The 18,250-nt window shown below is 37.4% G+C and overlaps 1 protein-coding gene across 7 annotated transcripts in view; it reads left to right on the top strand.

Moving 5' to 3' along the window:
* Positions 1–327: 327 nt before the first annotated feature.
* CARF (calcium responsive transcription factor) overlaps positions 328–18,250 on the top strand; it is a 66,296-nt gene continuing 48,373 nt past the window's right edge. Inside the window, exons 1-5 of one of the 7 annotated variants that reach the window (XM_047720774.1) lie at positions 909–1,240; positions 4,370–4,535; positions 10,579–10,637; positions 12,316–12,456; positions 16,902–17,016. In XM_047720774.1, the coding sequence (XP_047576730.1) occupies positions 16,939–17,016 (78 nt within the window). In that variant the 5' untranslated portion in view covers positions 909–1,240; positions 4,370–4,535; positions 10,579–10,637; positions 12,316–12,456; positions 16,902–16,938. Of the gene's footprint in view, positions 388–908; positions 1,241–1,548; positions 1,721–4,369; positions 4,539–5,774; positions 5,777–10,578; positions 10,641–12,315; positions 12,457–16,900; positions 17,017–18,250 lie in introns of those variants that run through there. The other 6 variants (XM_047720776.1, XM_047720773.1, XM_047720778.1 and 3 more) reach the window with 6 other exon arrangements.

The following is an 18,250-nucleotide window of genomic DNA, read 5'->3' on the forward strand; positions in this document are numbered from 1 at the left end:
GCCGTGACCACTGGGAATTGTAGTCTTCTGCCACGCTGCCCTCAGGATATCTTATTTGCGTTCAATTTTTCCAGTTCTAGCCAGATATCTATTATATTTCCTCTGCCTTCAACTTTAACTTATGAAAGACTTTACGGCTTTATTTTCTTACGCATAATCCCAATCATAACCTCACTTTATCAAGTGTTTCGGAGGGTTCCTGCCTCTAGCTCCAGGCTTTAGATCCGGGTGAGAGTCCGGGCTACAAAAAAAAAAAAAAAAAAAAAAGGAAACGGACGACGGTGGCCGATAGTGGTCGAGTCTCCCAGGACTGCGCTGCGCGCTCTCAGAAGGATGCGCCTGCGCATTGGGCTGGTCTCCATGGCAGGGCCTCGGAGCCAAGACGAGGTTGAGTAGACTCGTTTTGAATTTTCTCCCCTCCGCTCCGGCACCTCGTGGACTTCCCTCCTCGCCCTGTAGGGCTCTCGGAAGCGGCGGGACTGGGGGAGTTGGGGGTTTGGCCGAGTTGTCCGCGCCCACGAATGGACGCTACCTCCCAACCCCCATTTCTTTTCTCCTGCCTCTTCCACCCGTCACCTCCTCACCAGCCTGCTCCTTGAGCAACGCTGGCTCCTGCGGTAGTCGGGCCCTGGTGGTGACTTCAGCGCCCCGCCTCGGGGCCTTTTAGGGGCCCCGCATGATGAGGCCCATAATCCCCTCCCGGGACTGCGTCGGGGGGCCTCGGGAAGGCAGGCTGGAGAAGGTGGAGATTAAATGTCTGGAAAAGGGTTGCTGAGCCCCAGGACACGCCACCGCCGCGGAGAAGCACCCAGACCCCTTGGGCGGGAGCGCCTGGTGTGTGGTCCTTCGCACAGCCAAGAGCCCCGCTTTATAGGTTTTGTGTTTTTTGTTTTGCCTTTTTTTTCCCCCCTCCCTAGGAGCCCTTTTATATCTTCTGATTAGGAGGGAAAAAGCGTTCTCCCCCGCATTCTCCTACGCTGTTTGACTTTTTTTTTTCCCCTCCTCGGTCTTGAAGTTACCTAAAGGCCTATATGCCTAACTCTAAATGGTCCGGAGAGTTACTCTAATTGAATTTAGTTGTTTCGCTGTGGGAGGATGGAGGGAGAGATGCTATCTAGAACTCAAAGTTACTTTTTTAAGTCTTTCGCCAAAACTGCAAGAGGGGGACTAAAAGAGACAGCAGTTTAGAATCAGGCAAAACTGGATTGCAGAATTTGTGGGCAGAGCGGTATGTGTGCAGGTGAAAACAACTTGAGTTTTCCTTTGCGTTGTTTATAGAGGCGCTGCAATTAAGTAGGCACCTCGTGTTGAAATCAGCCATAGCCTGTGAGAAAGTATTTAAACAGTTGCAACGGAAAAATAATATTTTACTGGAAAGCAATGGTAATGAAAGGAGGATATTTTCAGTTCACTCACCTTTCTAGAATGGGGGCTCTCCAACCTGAATGCCTCAGCTACTTATTAACCGCCCTGTGCCACACTTGGGTCACTGTGAGAATTAATTGCCACATAGTAAATGTTAAATTTATTCTCATCATTTTCATTTAGATGTCAGTTTGGCTAGAAGCTTTGCCAGCCTGAACAAATAAGGAAGAATGGCCTCATGGTTAGAGGAATTTCTCTTAGAGAAAAAGAACACCTCTGTACTGAAGTCCTAGGAAAGGAGGAACTGGGGTTGCAAACAACCTGTGGTCATTTAACCATGTGATTCATTGGGATGGTGAGAATTGTATACCTTAAATAAGTTAGACCACCTGAAACTTGAAACTCTTAACTGAAGTCTTGCTATTTAATCCGTATTTTCTGAATTTGGTAGAGGTGGATAGAAATATGACAGTTTTAAACATTCTCCTTTAATTATAAGTGGATTTTTGAGATACAGCAGTAAAATTGCCTGAATTAACATTCATAGAACCTGAAATAATCTTCAAATAATTAGGTTCTTTTTCAGATAATTTTTTTACTATTGATAAAATATTATTGATTAAAATATCTTTGAAAAATGTACAGGTAGAGGGGTTCCTGGCTGGCTCAGTCAGTGGAGCATGCAACCCTTGATCTCTGGGTTGTAAATTCGAGCCCAACATTTAAGATTACTTAAAATCTTAAAAATAACAACAAATTTAAAAAGTTTAATAAATTTTAGTGGTCAACAATTTGACATTTACCAAAATAAGAAAGTACAATACCCGGTAGTCACTATAGGTTGATCTTAATTTGAATGGAGTAGTATGACCAGTAAGATACAAAACCTAGATAGGTACTTCGTAAGATAAACCTTCAATTTGCAAAACAGAAATGTTGAATTCACCAAAGTACAGTTTTCATTTGAGACCTTCCTTTAGTTAAGGAAAATTATAAGTGTTCAGAGCAACTGAACACCCAGTATGATGGCTTTGGTGTTTTTTTTTTTTCAGTAGTGACTCCTGTCGTTTTTGGTGTTCCCTCCATGCAGTACTTAGGGTAGTACTTTTGAGTATTTTTCTTGGAACATTAACTTCAGGCTTTTTGTTCTTGATGATTTCCTACATGATTCATTTACTGTGGTCTTCATGAAGACACATTGTTATCTGGAAAATCACAGCTTGGAAGACTTGTGTCTCTATTATAGGTTTCTTTTTTTCTGCATGTAATGGCATGGTATGGTATGATCTGAAGACTATGCATGGGCTTCAGAGTTCTATTTGTTTTGTTTTGTTTTGTTTTTTTCCCCAACTTCGTTTTGAATCTGAGCCTTAATGCTCTTTGTGATCTTAGGCAAGTTACTTGACAGCTTTGGTCTTCTTATCTATAGAGGTAAGATCCAACTCAGTGGATGTGAGGATTAAATGAAATAATCTGTAGAGCTCTCAAAGAGCAGAGGTAAAAAGAGGTGTGTATTTACACGGTAAAAAATGAATAGAAACCAAGATTATAGGGAAGTTAATAGAGAGGGCAAACCTTAAGATTAAAGAGACATTGTGAACACTGGCCTTAAATTTTTTTTTCAGTGAAAATTTAAAATAAGTTATTGTTTATATATATTTGCATATATTCAAAATTTTAATGTTGACTCAACACACTAAAACTTTCCAAACCCATCTTTAAAAAAATAGGTAGCTGTCCTATCAAATATTTGTGAACTAGGAGTCTTGATTTATTTTTGACACCACTGATAGTAATTTTGTATACATCATAAAAGGAACTTTGTGTCATTTGCGTACCCTAAAAGATGAGAGAAATTTTATTTTCTAACGTACTTTTGAGCAACATTTTTAATGTTAGTAAGTTAAAAGATCTGGCATTGATATTTGATATATTTCAAGATCCTTTAAATCTTAGGACACTAGAAGGGACCTAGAATTAGGAGAGTCTCTAAAACCGAAAGCTGCTTCATCTTTCAGTTACCCAGTTTGGGTATTTATTCTCAGGTAATTGGCTTTAACAGATACATTTTACCACACACAAGACTGTAAAGGAAACTCAACAAAATAATCAGATGTTAAGAGAGAACTACCTCTAAAGTATTGAACAAATAAAATTTGCTGTTGAACAAAAGCAAAATAGCAATGGCCCAAATATGGTCCACAGAGATGTGAGTGACCTGAAAAGAAAAGCCCGAATAGCCAGTCTTTTCCTTTCTGCCATACAATCAATATGTATAAACAATAAAAAGCCTCTTCCCTATAAAACATGAAACTTCTCTTTTAACAGTTTCTTCCTAATCTTTGTTTTTGATGTGAGGTAAAGTCCACTTTTTTTAATGTGATGTGAAATATTCTAGAAAGCAATTTGACAGCAAAATGTAATGCTTTAGTGTGTGTTCTGAACTCCAATTATTAACTGCCTATACATGTAATACTTTCTGCTTTCTGTTTTCTTTATGTAATCCCAATACTATTTGCTTAAGAACTAACCTCGTCAAACCAATTCCGGGATGTTTTACAGGGTGTTGTTTAGGGAAGGTGATCTTTAGTCTCAAGCTTCTTTGGTTCCAAAAAATGCCCTGTTAGTAAATATTTCATGAGAGAAATGCAATTTACTGGGGAGGTCTTTGAGTAGTAGTTACAGAATGTGACTTGAAACAAAACTATAGTCCACATGCCTAATTTTAGGTAAGGAAACTGACACAGAGAGGTTAAGTCACATACTCCTGGACGCATGCAGTTATCTGTAAAGTCAGTCCTAATCTTTAGTTTTCTTCAGCTGAGTCACTTGATGGTTCTGCTGTACTAGGAAGGCAGCTGTGCTTACCACTATACCACCAGTGCAGTTCTGTACTAGGGTGGTATATAATTTTATTTATTATATAATAAAATCTGCATAAAATCTAGTAGTTTTCTTTATGTCTAGGAAAAGAAAATATATATTGAATACTTTCTCATTACAGAAGAAATGCTGCTGTGAAGACACAATTATAGCTCTCAGACAAATGAAGCCACAACTGTCATGATTTAGTGCCCCTCAAAGGAAGAACTTGAGTGGACAAGAGAGGGCATTACTGGGAATAGTAAAATGTTTGAGGCCTGAATTTAAACTTGAGCTACTACCTGAAGGTAATATTTTTATTTTTAACTAATTGAAAGGAACAGCTCTATAAGTCAACTATTACCTATTATATATTAATGAAAAATCAAATTATACTTTGGATATAGGTACTTTGTTCTGTTTGTGTTTACCAGTTAGAAGAAGGCATTTTATACCTAGCTACTTAATATCTTTGTTTGTAAAAATGTCATTTTGATATAGTTAATTGAACATTGGGGGATGCCTGGCTGGCTCAGTAGGTTACGCGTCTGCCTTTGGCTCAGGTCCTGGGATCGAGTTCCACGTTGGGGCTCCTTGCTCCGTAGGGAACCTGCTTCTCCCTCTGCCTGCCACTCCCCCTGCTTGTGCTTTCTCTCTGTCTCTCTCTCTCTCAATCTCTCTTATTCTCTGACAAATAAATAAATAAAATCTTTAAAAAAAAGGTTAATACTTACTAGCATGTACTGACGTTAAGGTTAGATGGGAATATTGGATATTTTAAGTCACCCTGCATTTGTCAGGATTGAAAAGCATGCAAATTGATGGGGGAATTAAGGGAGGAAGGAGTAATACTTTTCCCTTCATTCAAAAAAATTTGATTTTGAAAAGGATGTCTGTAGCAGAGGAATGTACTTTCAACTTCCAATTCAACAATGTTTCCATATAGTTTCCATATAGAAACTACTTTTAAGTAGTATTTTCACATTTTAACCATATAAAATTTCTTTAACCTGTAGTATAGACGTATATACTGAAAGGAAAATTTTGAGTTTTGAGTTCCAAAAGACAGCGGAAAAAGAAAATCTCTTTGAGTGGCAAAATCCCAGTCTGAGTAAAATCCTGAAGTAGGTGGCTTATGTTTGGCGGTGTTCTTCTATTAACGCCTTCACCACCTTTCCTGGTATAATTCCCTGTGGCGTTCATCTTGTCTTCTTCATTGCAGCACAGCTCAGGCCTCTGTTGAAGCCCTTTTAAATGTTCTGAGCTTCAGGTGTACTTGCTTTCTCACCTCCAGATTAAACTTTCCAGGGTAGCTATTCTGAACTTTTCTTCTTCTTCTTCTTTTTTTTTTTTAAGATTTTATTTATTTATTTGACAGAGATCACAAGTAGGCAGAGAGGGGGGAAGCAGGCTCCCTGCTGAGCAGAGAGTCGGATGGATGCATGGCTCGATCCCAGGACCCTGGGATCATGACCTGAGCCGAAGACAGAGGTTTTAACCCACTGAGCCACCCAGGCACCCCATGAACTCTTCTTAAATGAAGAAAGCTGTATAAATTTAATATATAAATTTACACAAATTTGTTAATGATTGATACTATGTCCAGAGTGTTTTCAGTTTTAAGAGAAAATGTTGAGGTGCCTGGGTGGCTCAGTCATTAAACATCTGCTTCCTGCTCAGGTCATGATCCGAGGTCCTGGGATCGAGCCCCACATCAAGCTCCTTGCCCAGTGGGAGTCTGCTTCTCCCTCTCCCATTCCCCCCACTTGTGTTCCCTCTCTCACTGTATCTCTCTGTCAAATAAACAAATTAATTAAATTAAATAAAAAGGGCTTATTATCTCCAGTGAAAATTTCAGCTTGGGTAAGAGAAAGTAAATAAAATGAAAAAAATTTAGGCCAGTAGGGATAATTTATAATGGGATCAGGGCAGCTATTAGGAAACTGGAAGTAAGTCTTTAGAATTCTTTCCCCTAAGCTATTTGCACTTTTTACTTCTTCTCAAGCTCTGCTTTTGCATGTTTGCAGGATGTTTTCTCAGTGATTACAGTGTCCGCAAGATTCGAGCTCTAGCTTTTTCAAGGGATCAGACGTGTTTATGTTGTCTGCAGGAGGGCTTTGGTGCTTTAGGGACTGCCTTTGATTGAATTTCAACCAAGAAAAGTGGAGAACGAAGAATGAACAAAGAATTTCTTTTAGCATCTGTAATTTGTTAACCTATCAAAAAAAAAAAAAAGATTTAAAGCTATAACTAATGAAGGAAGAAGGGAATTTTTTTCTGTGACTTTGATAGAGTTCCTGTTGTAATAGCAACGAGTAGGATTTGGGATCAGTACATGTGCCTTGGTCAGCCACTTAGTGTATTTATAATCTTGGGAAAGTTACTTAATTGCCTGAATCTTATGTCTTTACATGTAAATTGGAGCAAGTAACTGAATCACAGGGTTGTTGAAAGGATTAGTATAAAATGACATATATGAAATACTTTTAGGGCTGCCTGGGTGGCTCAGTTGGTTAAACCTCCCAACTCTTGATTTTGGCTTACATCATGATCCTGGGGTCGTGAGATCCAGCCTGTGCCGTGCTCCATGATCAGTGGGTAGTCTGCTTCTCTCCCTCTGCCCTAACCTCTGCTCGCAGTCTCTCTCAAATAAACAAATAAATCTTAAAAAACAAAAAAAAAAAACAAGAAAAAACATTTTAGCATAGTGCTTTACCATCGTGCCCATTAATTGATAACCCCATAACCTTAAGCAGTGAGCCTCAATTTCCTTTTCAGTAAAAGGGTGGTAATAGGTTCTACATCACAGAATATAGAGTTGTTATTAATAATTCTAGCTAGTAATTGTTAAGTATAATAAACATTCAGGGGTGCCTGGATGGCTTAGTCAGTTAAGCACCTGCCTTGGGCTCAGGTCATGATCCCAGAATCCTGGGATCGAGCCCCACATCAGGCTTCTCATTTGGGAGCCTGCTTCTCTCTCACTCCACCTGCTTGTGCTCTCTCTCTGTCAAATAAATAAAAACAAACTTTTAAAAAAATTATTTATTTATTTATTTCACAGAGCACAAGCAGGAGGAGTAGCAGGTAGAGGGAGAGGGAGAAGCAGACTCCCTGCCGAATAAGGAGTCAGATGCGGGCCTCAATCCCAGGACCCCGGGATCCTGACCTGAGCCGAAGGCAGTTGCTTGACCAACTGAACCACCCAGGCGCCTCAATAAAAATAATCTTAAAAAAAGAACCATTCGGGGCCCTTGGGTGGCTTAGTCGCTGGGCTCCTGCCTTTGGCTCAAGTCATGATCCCAGGGTTCTGGGATCGAGCCCAGCATTCGGCTCCCTGCTCCGTGGGAAGCCTGCTTCTCTCTCTCCCACTCCCCTGCTTGTGTCCCCTCTCTCACTGTGTCTCATAGATAAATAAATAAATGTTATTGAATCTCATGTTAAAATCTTGAAAGAAAATTGAATAAACTTTATATTATACAGCTTTGACAAATTTATAATCTTCATCTATTTTGTCATAGCAGTGTTTATATTTAAAACTCAGCTCTCAAAAAAAAATTTTTTTTTTAGAGACTTATTCACTTATTTTAGAGAAAGAAAAAGTGGGAGAGTGATGGGGGCAGGGAGGAGCAGAGGGAGAGAGAGTCCTAAGCAGACCCCAGACTGAGCATGGAGCCAGACATGGGACTTGATTTCAACGATGCTGAGAATACAACCTGAGCCAAAACCAAGCATCGGAGGCTTAACTGACTGTCTACCCAGGTGCCCCTTAAAAAGATTTCTTAATCTTGATGTCACCGTGGTTGGATGGTGAATGTTTTTCTTTTCTTTTTTTAAGATTTTATTTATTTATTTGACAGATCACAAGCAGGCGAGAGGCAGGCAGAGATGGGGGGAGCAGGCTCCCCGCTGAGCAGAGAGCCTGATGCGGGGCTCGATCCCAGGACCCTGAGATCATGACCGGAGCCGAAGGCAGAGGCTTAACCCACTGAGCCACCCAGGCGCCCCCAATTATTTCAGTCTTAATGCATCCCTCAGTGGTACTTTATTTTCAGTTGACTCTGTAAGACTTTTCTTTTTGAATAGTGTTATTTTTCTACTGTGGACATTGGAAGATTTACAGAAAAATCAATAGCTTTATAGAAAAACTGAGCAGGGCACCGAGGTGGCATAGTCGGTTAAGCATACAGCTCTTGGTTTCAGCTTGGGTCGTGGTCTTGGGTCGTGGAATCCAGCTCTGCCTCCGGCTCCACCCAGCATGGAGTCTGCTTGAAATTCTCTATCCTCTCCCTGCCCCTCCCACTTCTCTCTCTCTCTCTCTCAAATAAATCTTTTTAAAAAATAAAGAAAGAAAGATCAAGCAGGGAATACAAAGATTTCCATATTCCCGTCCCCACAACATTCCTTTCTCTGTGTGCTAGCACAGTTTTCCCTGTTATTAACATTTTGCATTAGTGTGGTACATTTCTTTTTTTTTTTTTTTCCAATATTTATTTATTTAATAAGCTCTCTGCCCAACGTAGGACTAGAACTCACAGTCCTGAGATGAAGAGCTGCATGCCCCACAGACTGAGCCAGCCAGGTACCTCTAGTGTGGTATATTTCTTAAAGTTAATGAACCAATATTGATACAGTATCATGAACAAGTCTATAGTTTGCATTAAGGTTCACTATTTGTGTTGTATAATTTTATGCATTTTGACAAAACCGATGTCAAAATGTCATGTATCCACCATAACAGTATCATAAAGAATTGTTTCAACACAATAAAAATTTCTCAACTTGTGGCAACTATCTTGTTACTGAGTCTGTAGTTTTGCCTTTTCAAGAATGTCATGTATTTGAAATCATATAGTATGCAGGCTTTTCAGAGTGACTTCTTTTACTTATCAAAATGTTTAAAGTTTTCCTTGTCTTTTGTGGCTTAATAGCCTTTTTTAAAAAATTGAAGTAAAGTTCACATATAATAGCAGTTTCAGGTATACAACATAGCGATTTGACAATTATAAACATTATGAAATGCTTACTGAGATAAGTATAGGTACCATCTGTCTCCATTAAAAAGTTATTACACAGAGGTGCCTGGGTGGCTCAGCGGGTTAAGCTGCTGCCTTCGGCTCAGGTCATGATCCCAGGGTCCTGAGATCAAGTCCCGCATTGGGCTCCTTGCTCGGCAGGGAGGCTGCTTCTCTCTCTGCCTCTCCCTGCCACTCTGCCCTCTTGTGCTCTCTCTCTCTCTCACAAATAAATAAATAAAATCTAAAAAAAAAAAGTTATTACAATACTATTGACTAGATTCTGTGTGCTGTACTTTTTATCCTTGTGAGATATTTTTTCGAGAGAGAGTGAGCAAGCAGGGGGAGGAGAGGGAGAGAATTTTTTTTTTTTTTTTAAGATTTATTTATTATTTTAGAGAGCAAGGGAGGGGGCAGAGGAAGAGGGAGAGAGAGAATCTCAAGTAGACTGCACTCAGCACAGAACCTGACTTGGGCCTCAATCTCACAACCCTAAGACCGTGACCTGGACTGAAACCAAGAGCTGGACGCCTAACTTGACTGAGCCATCCAGGCCCCACCTGACTTGCTTATTTTGTAACTGGAAGATTGTATCTCTTAATTCCACATGTAAGAGAGATCATGTGGTATTTGCCTTTTTCTAGTTGTTTGTATATTTTCTTTAGTAAAGTGTTAACTCAAATATTTTGCCCACTTTTTATTAGGTCTTATAATTGAGTTGAAACAGTTCTTTACAGAGTTGGGATATAAATTCCTTTATCAAGGGACGCCTGGGTGGCTCAGCCAGTTGAGTGTCTGCCTTTGGCTCAGGTCGTGATCCCAGGGTACTGGGATGGAGTCCTGCATTGGGCTCCTTGCTCGGTGGGGAGCCTACTTCTCCCACTGCCTGCTGCTCCCCCTGCTTGTGTGCTCTTGCTCTCTCTCCTTCTTTCTGACAAAGTGTTTAAATAAATAAATAAATTCCTTTATGTATTGCATGGAGCACCTGGGTGGCTCACACAGTTGGGCGGCTGCCTTTGGCTGAGGTCATGATCCCAGAGTCCTGGATCAAGCCCCGCGTCGGGCCCCCTGCTCAGTGGGGAGCCTGCTTCTCCCTCTCCCTCTGTTGCTCCCCCTGCTTGTGCTCTCTCCATCTCTCTCTGTCAAATGAATACACTCTTTAAAAAAAAAAAGGAGGAATATGTTTTGCAAATATTTTCTCCCAAAATGTAATGAACAAGTTTCATTTTGGTGAAGTCCAATTTGTAGACTTATATTTTTGTGCTTTTTGTGTCATATTTAAGATATTTTTGCCAAACCCAGAGTCACAAAGATTTTTCCCTATGATTTCTTCTAGAAGTTTTATAGTTTTACTGGCCATGATTGTTTCAAGCTGATTTTTTAATATGGTTTGAGGTAAGTGTCATTTATTGTTTTGCATATAGCTATTGTTTCAGCATTGTTTCAGCTCTTTTTGACAATTTGTCAAAAAGATTGTCCTTTTTCTCTTAATTGCCTTGGTACCTTTATTGAAAAGCATTTGACTAGGAGCGCCTAATTTCTGCTTGAGATTCTCTCTCTCTCTGCCCCTCCCCCTGCTCTCGCTCTCTCTCTCTCACTCTCTCAAATAACTAAGTCTTAAAAGAAAAAAAAGCAATGACTACATATGTGAGGATCTATTTCTGGATTCTTTATTCTGTTCATTGATCTATTTGTCCGTCTTTACACTAATACCAACTATCTTGATTATTTTAGCTTCATGACAAGTCTCAAAATCAGGAAGTTTAAGAATTCCAGTTCTGTTGTTTTTTTCCCCCAAGTTTTTTTTGGCTATTTTGACCTTTGACCTTTTTTTTTTTTTTTTTTTTTAAAGAGAGGGAGAAATGGAAGGTGGGGCAGAGGGAGAGTGAGAGAGAATCCCAAGCAGGCTCCACGCCCAGCACAGAGCCTGACACTGGACTCAGTCTCATGACTCTGAGATCATGACCTGAGCTGAAATTGAGAGTTGGACACTTAACTGACTGAGCCACCCAGGTGCTCCCATTATATATTCTAGACCTTATCAGAGATTTAATCTACAAATACTTCCTCCCATCTGTAGGTTGTCTTTTCATTCTTGTCATGGTGTCCTTTGCACAGTTTTTATTTTTTTATTTTTATTTTTCTTTTTAAAATATTTTATTTATTTATTTGACAGAGATCACAAGTAGGCAGAGAGGCAGGCAGAGGAGGGCTCCCTGCTGAGCAGAGAGCCTGATGAGGAACTCGATCCCAGGACCCTGAGATCATGACCTGAGCCGAAGGCAGAGGCTTAATGCACTGAGCCGCCCAGACACCCCAAAAAGTTTTTATTTTTATAATGTCCAGTTTACCTATTTTTAATTTTGACTCTACAGTTTTTTGGTGTTCTAGCTATGGAAGCATTGCCAAATCCAAGGTCATGAAGATTTATCCTTATATTTTCTTCTAAGAATTTTATGGTTTTAACTCTTACATTTAGGGTATTGATCTATTTTAGGCTTTTTTGTTTGTTTGTTTGTCTTTTTAAAAGATTTTATTTATTTATTTATTTATTTGACAGAGAGAAATCACAAGTAAGCAGAGAGGCAGGCAGAGAGAGAGGAGGAAGCAGGCTCCCCGCTGAGCAGAAAGCCCAATGTGGGGCTCGAACCCAGGACCTGGGATCATGACCCGAGCCGAAGGCAGCAGCTCAACCCACTGAGCCACCCAGGCGCCCCTGTTTGTCTTTTTTATATACTATGAGGTAGGGGGTTCATTTTCATTATTTTGTATTTGGATATTGAGTTGTCCCAGCACCAGTTGTTGAAGAAGACTATTCATTTCTCACTGGATCCCTTTGGCACCCTTGTTGAAAATTATTTGCCCATAGTTGTTTTGAGTTTTTTCCTGGACTCTCAGTTCTATTCCATTGACCCACGTGTCTATCCTCAAGTCATTACTACATTCTTTTGAGTATTGTAGCTTTTTTTTTTTTTTTTTTTTTTTGAGTATTGTAGCTTTGTAGTAAGATTTGAAATTGTGAAGAATGAGTCCTCCAACTTTGTTCTTTTTCAAGATTGTTTTGGCTGTTTAGGTTCCAGGTAATTCTATATGAATTTGTCTTTTCCAAACTAAAAAAAAGACCATTGGGATTTTGATAAGGATTGCATTGAATCTCTACATTGCTTTGGATAGTATTACCATGTTCGTGTTTTCCAATTCCAGGAACACAGTATGTTTTTCCATTTATTTACATCTTTAATTTTATTCAACAGTATTTTATAGTTTTAATGTACTAGTCTTATACTTCTTGCTTAAATTTGTTCATCAGTATTTTATTCTTGTTGATAAGATTGCAAATAAATCATTTTCTTAATTTCATTTTATTTTGGGATTGCTCATTGCTAGTATATAGAAATACAATGGAGTTTTTTTTTTTTTATATTTTATTTATTCATTTGAGACAGAGAGCATGAGCACAGGTGAGGCAGAGGAAGAGGGAGAAGCAGACTTACCGCTGAACTGGAAGCCTAGTGTGGGGCTTGATTCCAGGACCTGGAGATCATGACCTGAGCCTAAGGCAGATGCTTAACCATCTGAGCCACGCAGGCACCCCCCCCTTCTTTTTTTTTTTTTTTTAGAAATATGATGGAATTTTGCATATTTATCTAATATCCTGTAACTTTGTTGAATTTATTAGCTCTGATAGTATTTTTGGGAATTCTTCAGGATTTTCTATATACAAGACCAAGACCATAGGCGAATAAATATAGGTGTACGTTTGTTCTTAGTATTTTCTCATGATCTTTTTAGTTTCTGTAAGATTTTATAGTCATGTCCCATTTCGATTTCTGATTCTAGTTAGTCGTGTCTGTTCTTTTTTTATTGTCAGTCTAGATAAAGTTTTGTCAATTTTATCAATCTTTTTGAAGAACCAACTTTTAGATTAATTCTTTTGCTTTTCTATTCTTGATTTTGCTCATCTCTAATCTATGTTATTTTCTTCCTTCTACTAGATTTCAATTTAGTTGGCTCTTGTTTATTTTTGAAGAATAATGTCAGGTTATTGTTTTGAGGTTTTTTCTTTTTTTTTTTAAATATAGGCATATTTGCTCTAGATTTCCCTCTGAGCATTGCTTTCCCTGCATCCCATATGTTTTGATACACTGTGTTTATCTGTCATCACCCCATCCTGAGTTATGTGTATTTTATTTAGTTCTTCAGTATTTTATTTCTATTATTAAAACACACATATAAAAATTATAATAGCATTATTGTTATTTATATAGACAGTGTTTATTTGGATTTTTCTTAGAGTTATTAATTTACTAGCTTACCATTTTTCTGGCATCTCAGGATTTCCCTCTGGTATCATTTTTATTCTCTGCATTCTTTAGAAATTTCTTTCATGTAGGATCTATTCATTGTAAACTTTCAGTTTTTTAAAAACTTTTTCTTTTTAAAGATTTTATTTATTTATTTGAGAGAGAGAGAGAGAGCGTGCACAAGCAGGGAGAGCAGCAGAGGAAGAGAGAGAAGCATGCTCCTTGCTAAGCAGGGAGCCCGATGTGGGGCTCGATCCCACTGGGATCATGACCTGAACTGAAGGCAGACACTTAACTGACTGAGCCACCTAGGCACCCCTCAGTTTTTTAAAATCTTAAAATATCTTTCACCCTGCTTTGTGAAAGAAATCGTTTTGAGCTTGTATAATCATATGCTGAGAATTAATTTTCTTTTTTTTAACATGACTTCTGCCAGTGTTGCTATTGAGTAGTCTGCTGTGTATCTAATGTCAGTACCCCATGGGTGATCTTTTTTTTTTTTTTTTTAAGATTTTATTTATTTATTTGTCAGAGAGAGACAGCGTACAAGCAGGTAGAGTGGCAGGGAGAGGCAGAGAGAGAAGCAGGCTCCCTGCTGAGCAAGGAGCCCGATGTGGGACTCGATTCCAGGACCCTGGGATCATGACCTGAGCCGAAGGCAGTGGCTTAACCCGCTGAGCCACCCAGGCGCCCCCCCATGGGTGATCTTATCTCTCTTGCTTCACTTTTATATTTTCCTTTCTTTTTAGAATTTTTGTACTTCTACTACATTGGGTATAGATTTCTTTTGATTAATTTTGGTACATTTTGTACTTTATCTGTGGATTCAGTGTTGAAAAATTGTTAGCTACTTTCTCCTCAAGTATTGTCTGTCAGCCGTTTTTTCTATTTCTTTTCTATTCTTCTGAAATTCCAATTATAAGTATATTATACTTACTCTATTTTGTTTAAGTCTTAAGTCTCTTCATGTTTTTTATCTTCTGTTTTTCCTGTGATGAATTCTGGGTAGTTTTTAAAAATATGGCTGCTAATTTAATTGTTCGTTCTTCCAAATTTATTCTATTTAATCAATCCATTGACTTTTTTTTTTTTAAATTTCTGAAAGTTCTGTTTGGTTCTCTTTCAGATTAAACTTTTCAGTCTTGTTGCTTGCTTATTCCTGTTATTCATTCAGTTTATTTCTTTGAGTTTAAAATAGTTATTTTATATTCACTGTTAGATGGTTCCAATATTTGAAGTTTAAGGAGGTGTCTGACTTTGCTGACTCTTTCTTTTGAAGGTTTATTTCCTGTGTTTTTGGCACTCTGATTATAAGCTTATATTGAATCTTGATATGAAAGGAAACTAATGCCTTAATTGGGTTTGGGTTCCTCCACATAATAGCTCCGTTTGGTCTTACCAGAAGCTGGGCTAAACTATTGTCTCAAGATCTTTCAGGTTCCTAGTCTTATCTTGGGAATTTTAATTTCCTCTCCCCTAAGAGCTACTTATCCATACCCCACTTTCCCGGCCATAAAACTTGTGTGTTAGTACTGCTGTTGCAGAAATTTTCCTCTTTGCTTGTGCTTTTCACTTGGGTTTTGGCTCACAGTTTTTGCTTTTCTTTTTTCTTTTCTTTTTTTTTTTTTTTTTTTGGTGGGGGAGGGGACATAGACAGCAGGGAGTGGCCTTTGATTTTTGTTACATCCTGTAACAGCTCCTAGTCATAAAGTATTTTTAGACCCACTTTCTTTTTTCGTTTTCTAGCAAGAGAGCCTTTTATATTATCTAATCTACCATATTGCCATTAGTGGAACTTTCTTTTTATTTTTTAAACTATATATAAAACATATTATTCCTAAGTTTTATATATGTGAAAAATTCAAAGTGGAACAGAACCAGAACATTATAAAATAAAATTGTCCTTAACCTGAGAGGGACCTATAGGTTTTTGGGATTTTTGTAATGAATTAGAATACGAGTGGTAATTTAAAATCTTAAAAGAGAAACAACTTTAAGATATTTTAAAGTTATATATTAAAAATAAGACTGATTTTTAACCTATTACAATTTATATTTGAATAGAAATATTTATAATATTTTGGAAATATGAAATGGCACACCTTGTAGATTTTCTGAAATGGTTAATTTTACAAATGTATGTGTAGATGCTATCAAAGAAAAATGTTTTCGTGTGTTCAAATATATATACCAACTAAGTCTTAAGTACAAGGTATAAATTTAAATTATAGCATAGGGTGACTTTATTGTGGTGTGATGTGGTTACATGTGTTAAAATCCACAGAACTACATAGCGAAAACAAAAAAGGAAGTTCAGTTTAATGCCTGTTAATTTAAAAATAAAACTTTCAGGATTTTTAAGAAGACTTTGTGCTGTTTTATTAAAAATAAAATTAAGTGTGTGGGTTCTTAAAAAGATTCTATGAAGTTTATTTTATATTATAAATTTTCCAGTGTTATTCTTCACCAGCTTTGTTTTGACCTTATTCCAGTTTTGAGATTTAAAGCATCATTACTTTCAGATAATCCAGAATCTAGCATTTATTATATTATAGTAGGCCAGGGTTTCTGAACCTCAGCACCATTGATATCTTTGTTTTGGAGGCTGCCGTGAGCATTCCAAAATATTTAGTAGTACCCCTAGCTTCTCTCCATTAGATTCTAGTAGCACTCTTCTCTCATTTTTGACAACCAAAAATATTTCCAAACATTGCCAAATATCCCAAGGGGGCGGTGTGTGTGTGTGTCTGTGTCTGTGTGTGTATGGGTGTGTGTGTAAAGCCAGGTCACCACTAGAGCTAACACTGTACCAAGCCTAAGTGGCTCAGACTTCTGGAATACATATTTATTCATTTTCAAAGTTTGTCAACCCAGTATTAGTGGTGTGATGTGCATTATGGTAAGATCTATTTGTATATAATCTGTCTACACCAAAACATCTTTTCTAAAATTATCTAATGCTACAATAGTATGTGCTCAACTCATAAAATTAAGAACCTTTATTTGCATTAAATCTTTATAAAATGAGAATTTTAGAAGTATTTAAAGGGTAAAAAGTACCTGTCCCGTAACAACAGTCTTAATTAGCCAGTGCATGAGTTTAATGAAGGATAAGATGAGGAAACTACATAATGGTAATCTTTGTTTTGGCCTGAATGTATTCTGGCGCCTTGGCAAATCATTTAACAAAAATGTTTATTTTCTTAACCTATAGAATTTTCTTAATCTATAGAATGGAAATTATTTAACCTGAATAGTATGGGTTAACACAGTAGGAGAAATGTGAGATTTGTTTAAGACAAACATTCCATAAAAATGTTAAGTGCTTTAATCAGATACTTACATTTTTTTCAGCTTAACTAATAGAAGAAAATGGAATTGAATATACCAGCATGGAACAATCTAACGATTCCCTAAGAGTCAACCATAATGATTCCGAAGAATCAAAAACAGATTCTCAAGTATATGAGGTAGGAATTTAACTGGGAGCTTTTTTCTATTCCATTTAACAACTTCTATATTTTTTTAAGATTTTATTTATTTATTTGATAGATAACTCAAGCACGGAAAGTGGCAGGCAGAGGGAGAGAGAGAAGCAGGCTCCCTGCTGAACAGGGAGCCCTATGTGGGGCTTGATCCCAAGATCCTAGGATCATGATCTGATCCAAAGGCAGATGCTTAACCAACTGAGCCACCCAGGTGCTCCCATTTAATAACTTTTTAATGTATAAGAAATAGTATTATATTTAATTTTATTCAAGAATGTTACAATTTATCCACAATTCTATCATACATTTAACTTTATAATATAGAGCTTTACTTAAAAGTAAAGCTTTTTTTTTTTTTTTTTTTTTTTTTTTTAAATTTGACAGAGATCACAAGTTGGCAGAGAGAGAGGAAAGCAGACTCCCTGCTGAGCAGAGAGCCCGATGCGGGGCTTGATCTCAGGACCCTGAGATCATGACCTGAGCTGAAGGCAGATGCTTAACCCACTGAGTCACCCAGGTGCACCAAAAGTAAAGCTTTTACTTAAAAGCTGTATTATAAAAATTCTATATTCTTAAAAATCTATATATAAAGAAAAATCTGTGTTTTGAATTATATATCATGATTTCAGGATGTGTTCCCATGGACAACTTTATTTCAATACGATTGAAATAAAATATAAAAATCAACAATTTCAGTTTAGAACAGCTTTCTGTCTATATCAGTCTGTGTGAATTGACAACTCTTGTAAAAAATGAAGTGAATAATTAACTGAAAAATGAATCTTTCCATTTTTATTACAGCTTTCTATTTATTTTACTTTAAATTTCAGATAATTAACATATTATATTAGTTATATATTATATATATGTTATATATATTATATGTATATATGTATATATAAAAATATACATAAAATATATAACATAAAATATATATATATATATAATATATGTATAACATATATTATATATATATAATATATTGATTCAACTGTTTTATACATCACCAAGTGCTCATCACAAGTGCACTCCTGGGTGCCTGGGTGGCTCAGTCTAAGGTTAGGCATCTGACTGTTCATCTCAGCTCAGGTCTTGATCTCAGGGTTGTTAGTTTGGGCCCTGCATTGGCCATGGAACCTACTTTAACAAAGTATAAAAACAAAAACAAAAACAAAAAAAATTGTAAAAACAAAAAACCAAAAAATCCCCCAAAACA

This window comes from Lutra lutra, chromosome 3, assembly GCF_902655055.1.
Source record: "Lutra lutra chromosome 3, mLutLut1.2, whole genome shotgun sequence".
Lineage (NCBI taxonomy): Eukaryota > Metazoa > Chordata > Mammalia > Carnivora > Mustelidae > Lutra > Lutra lutra.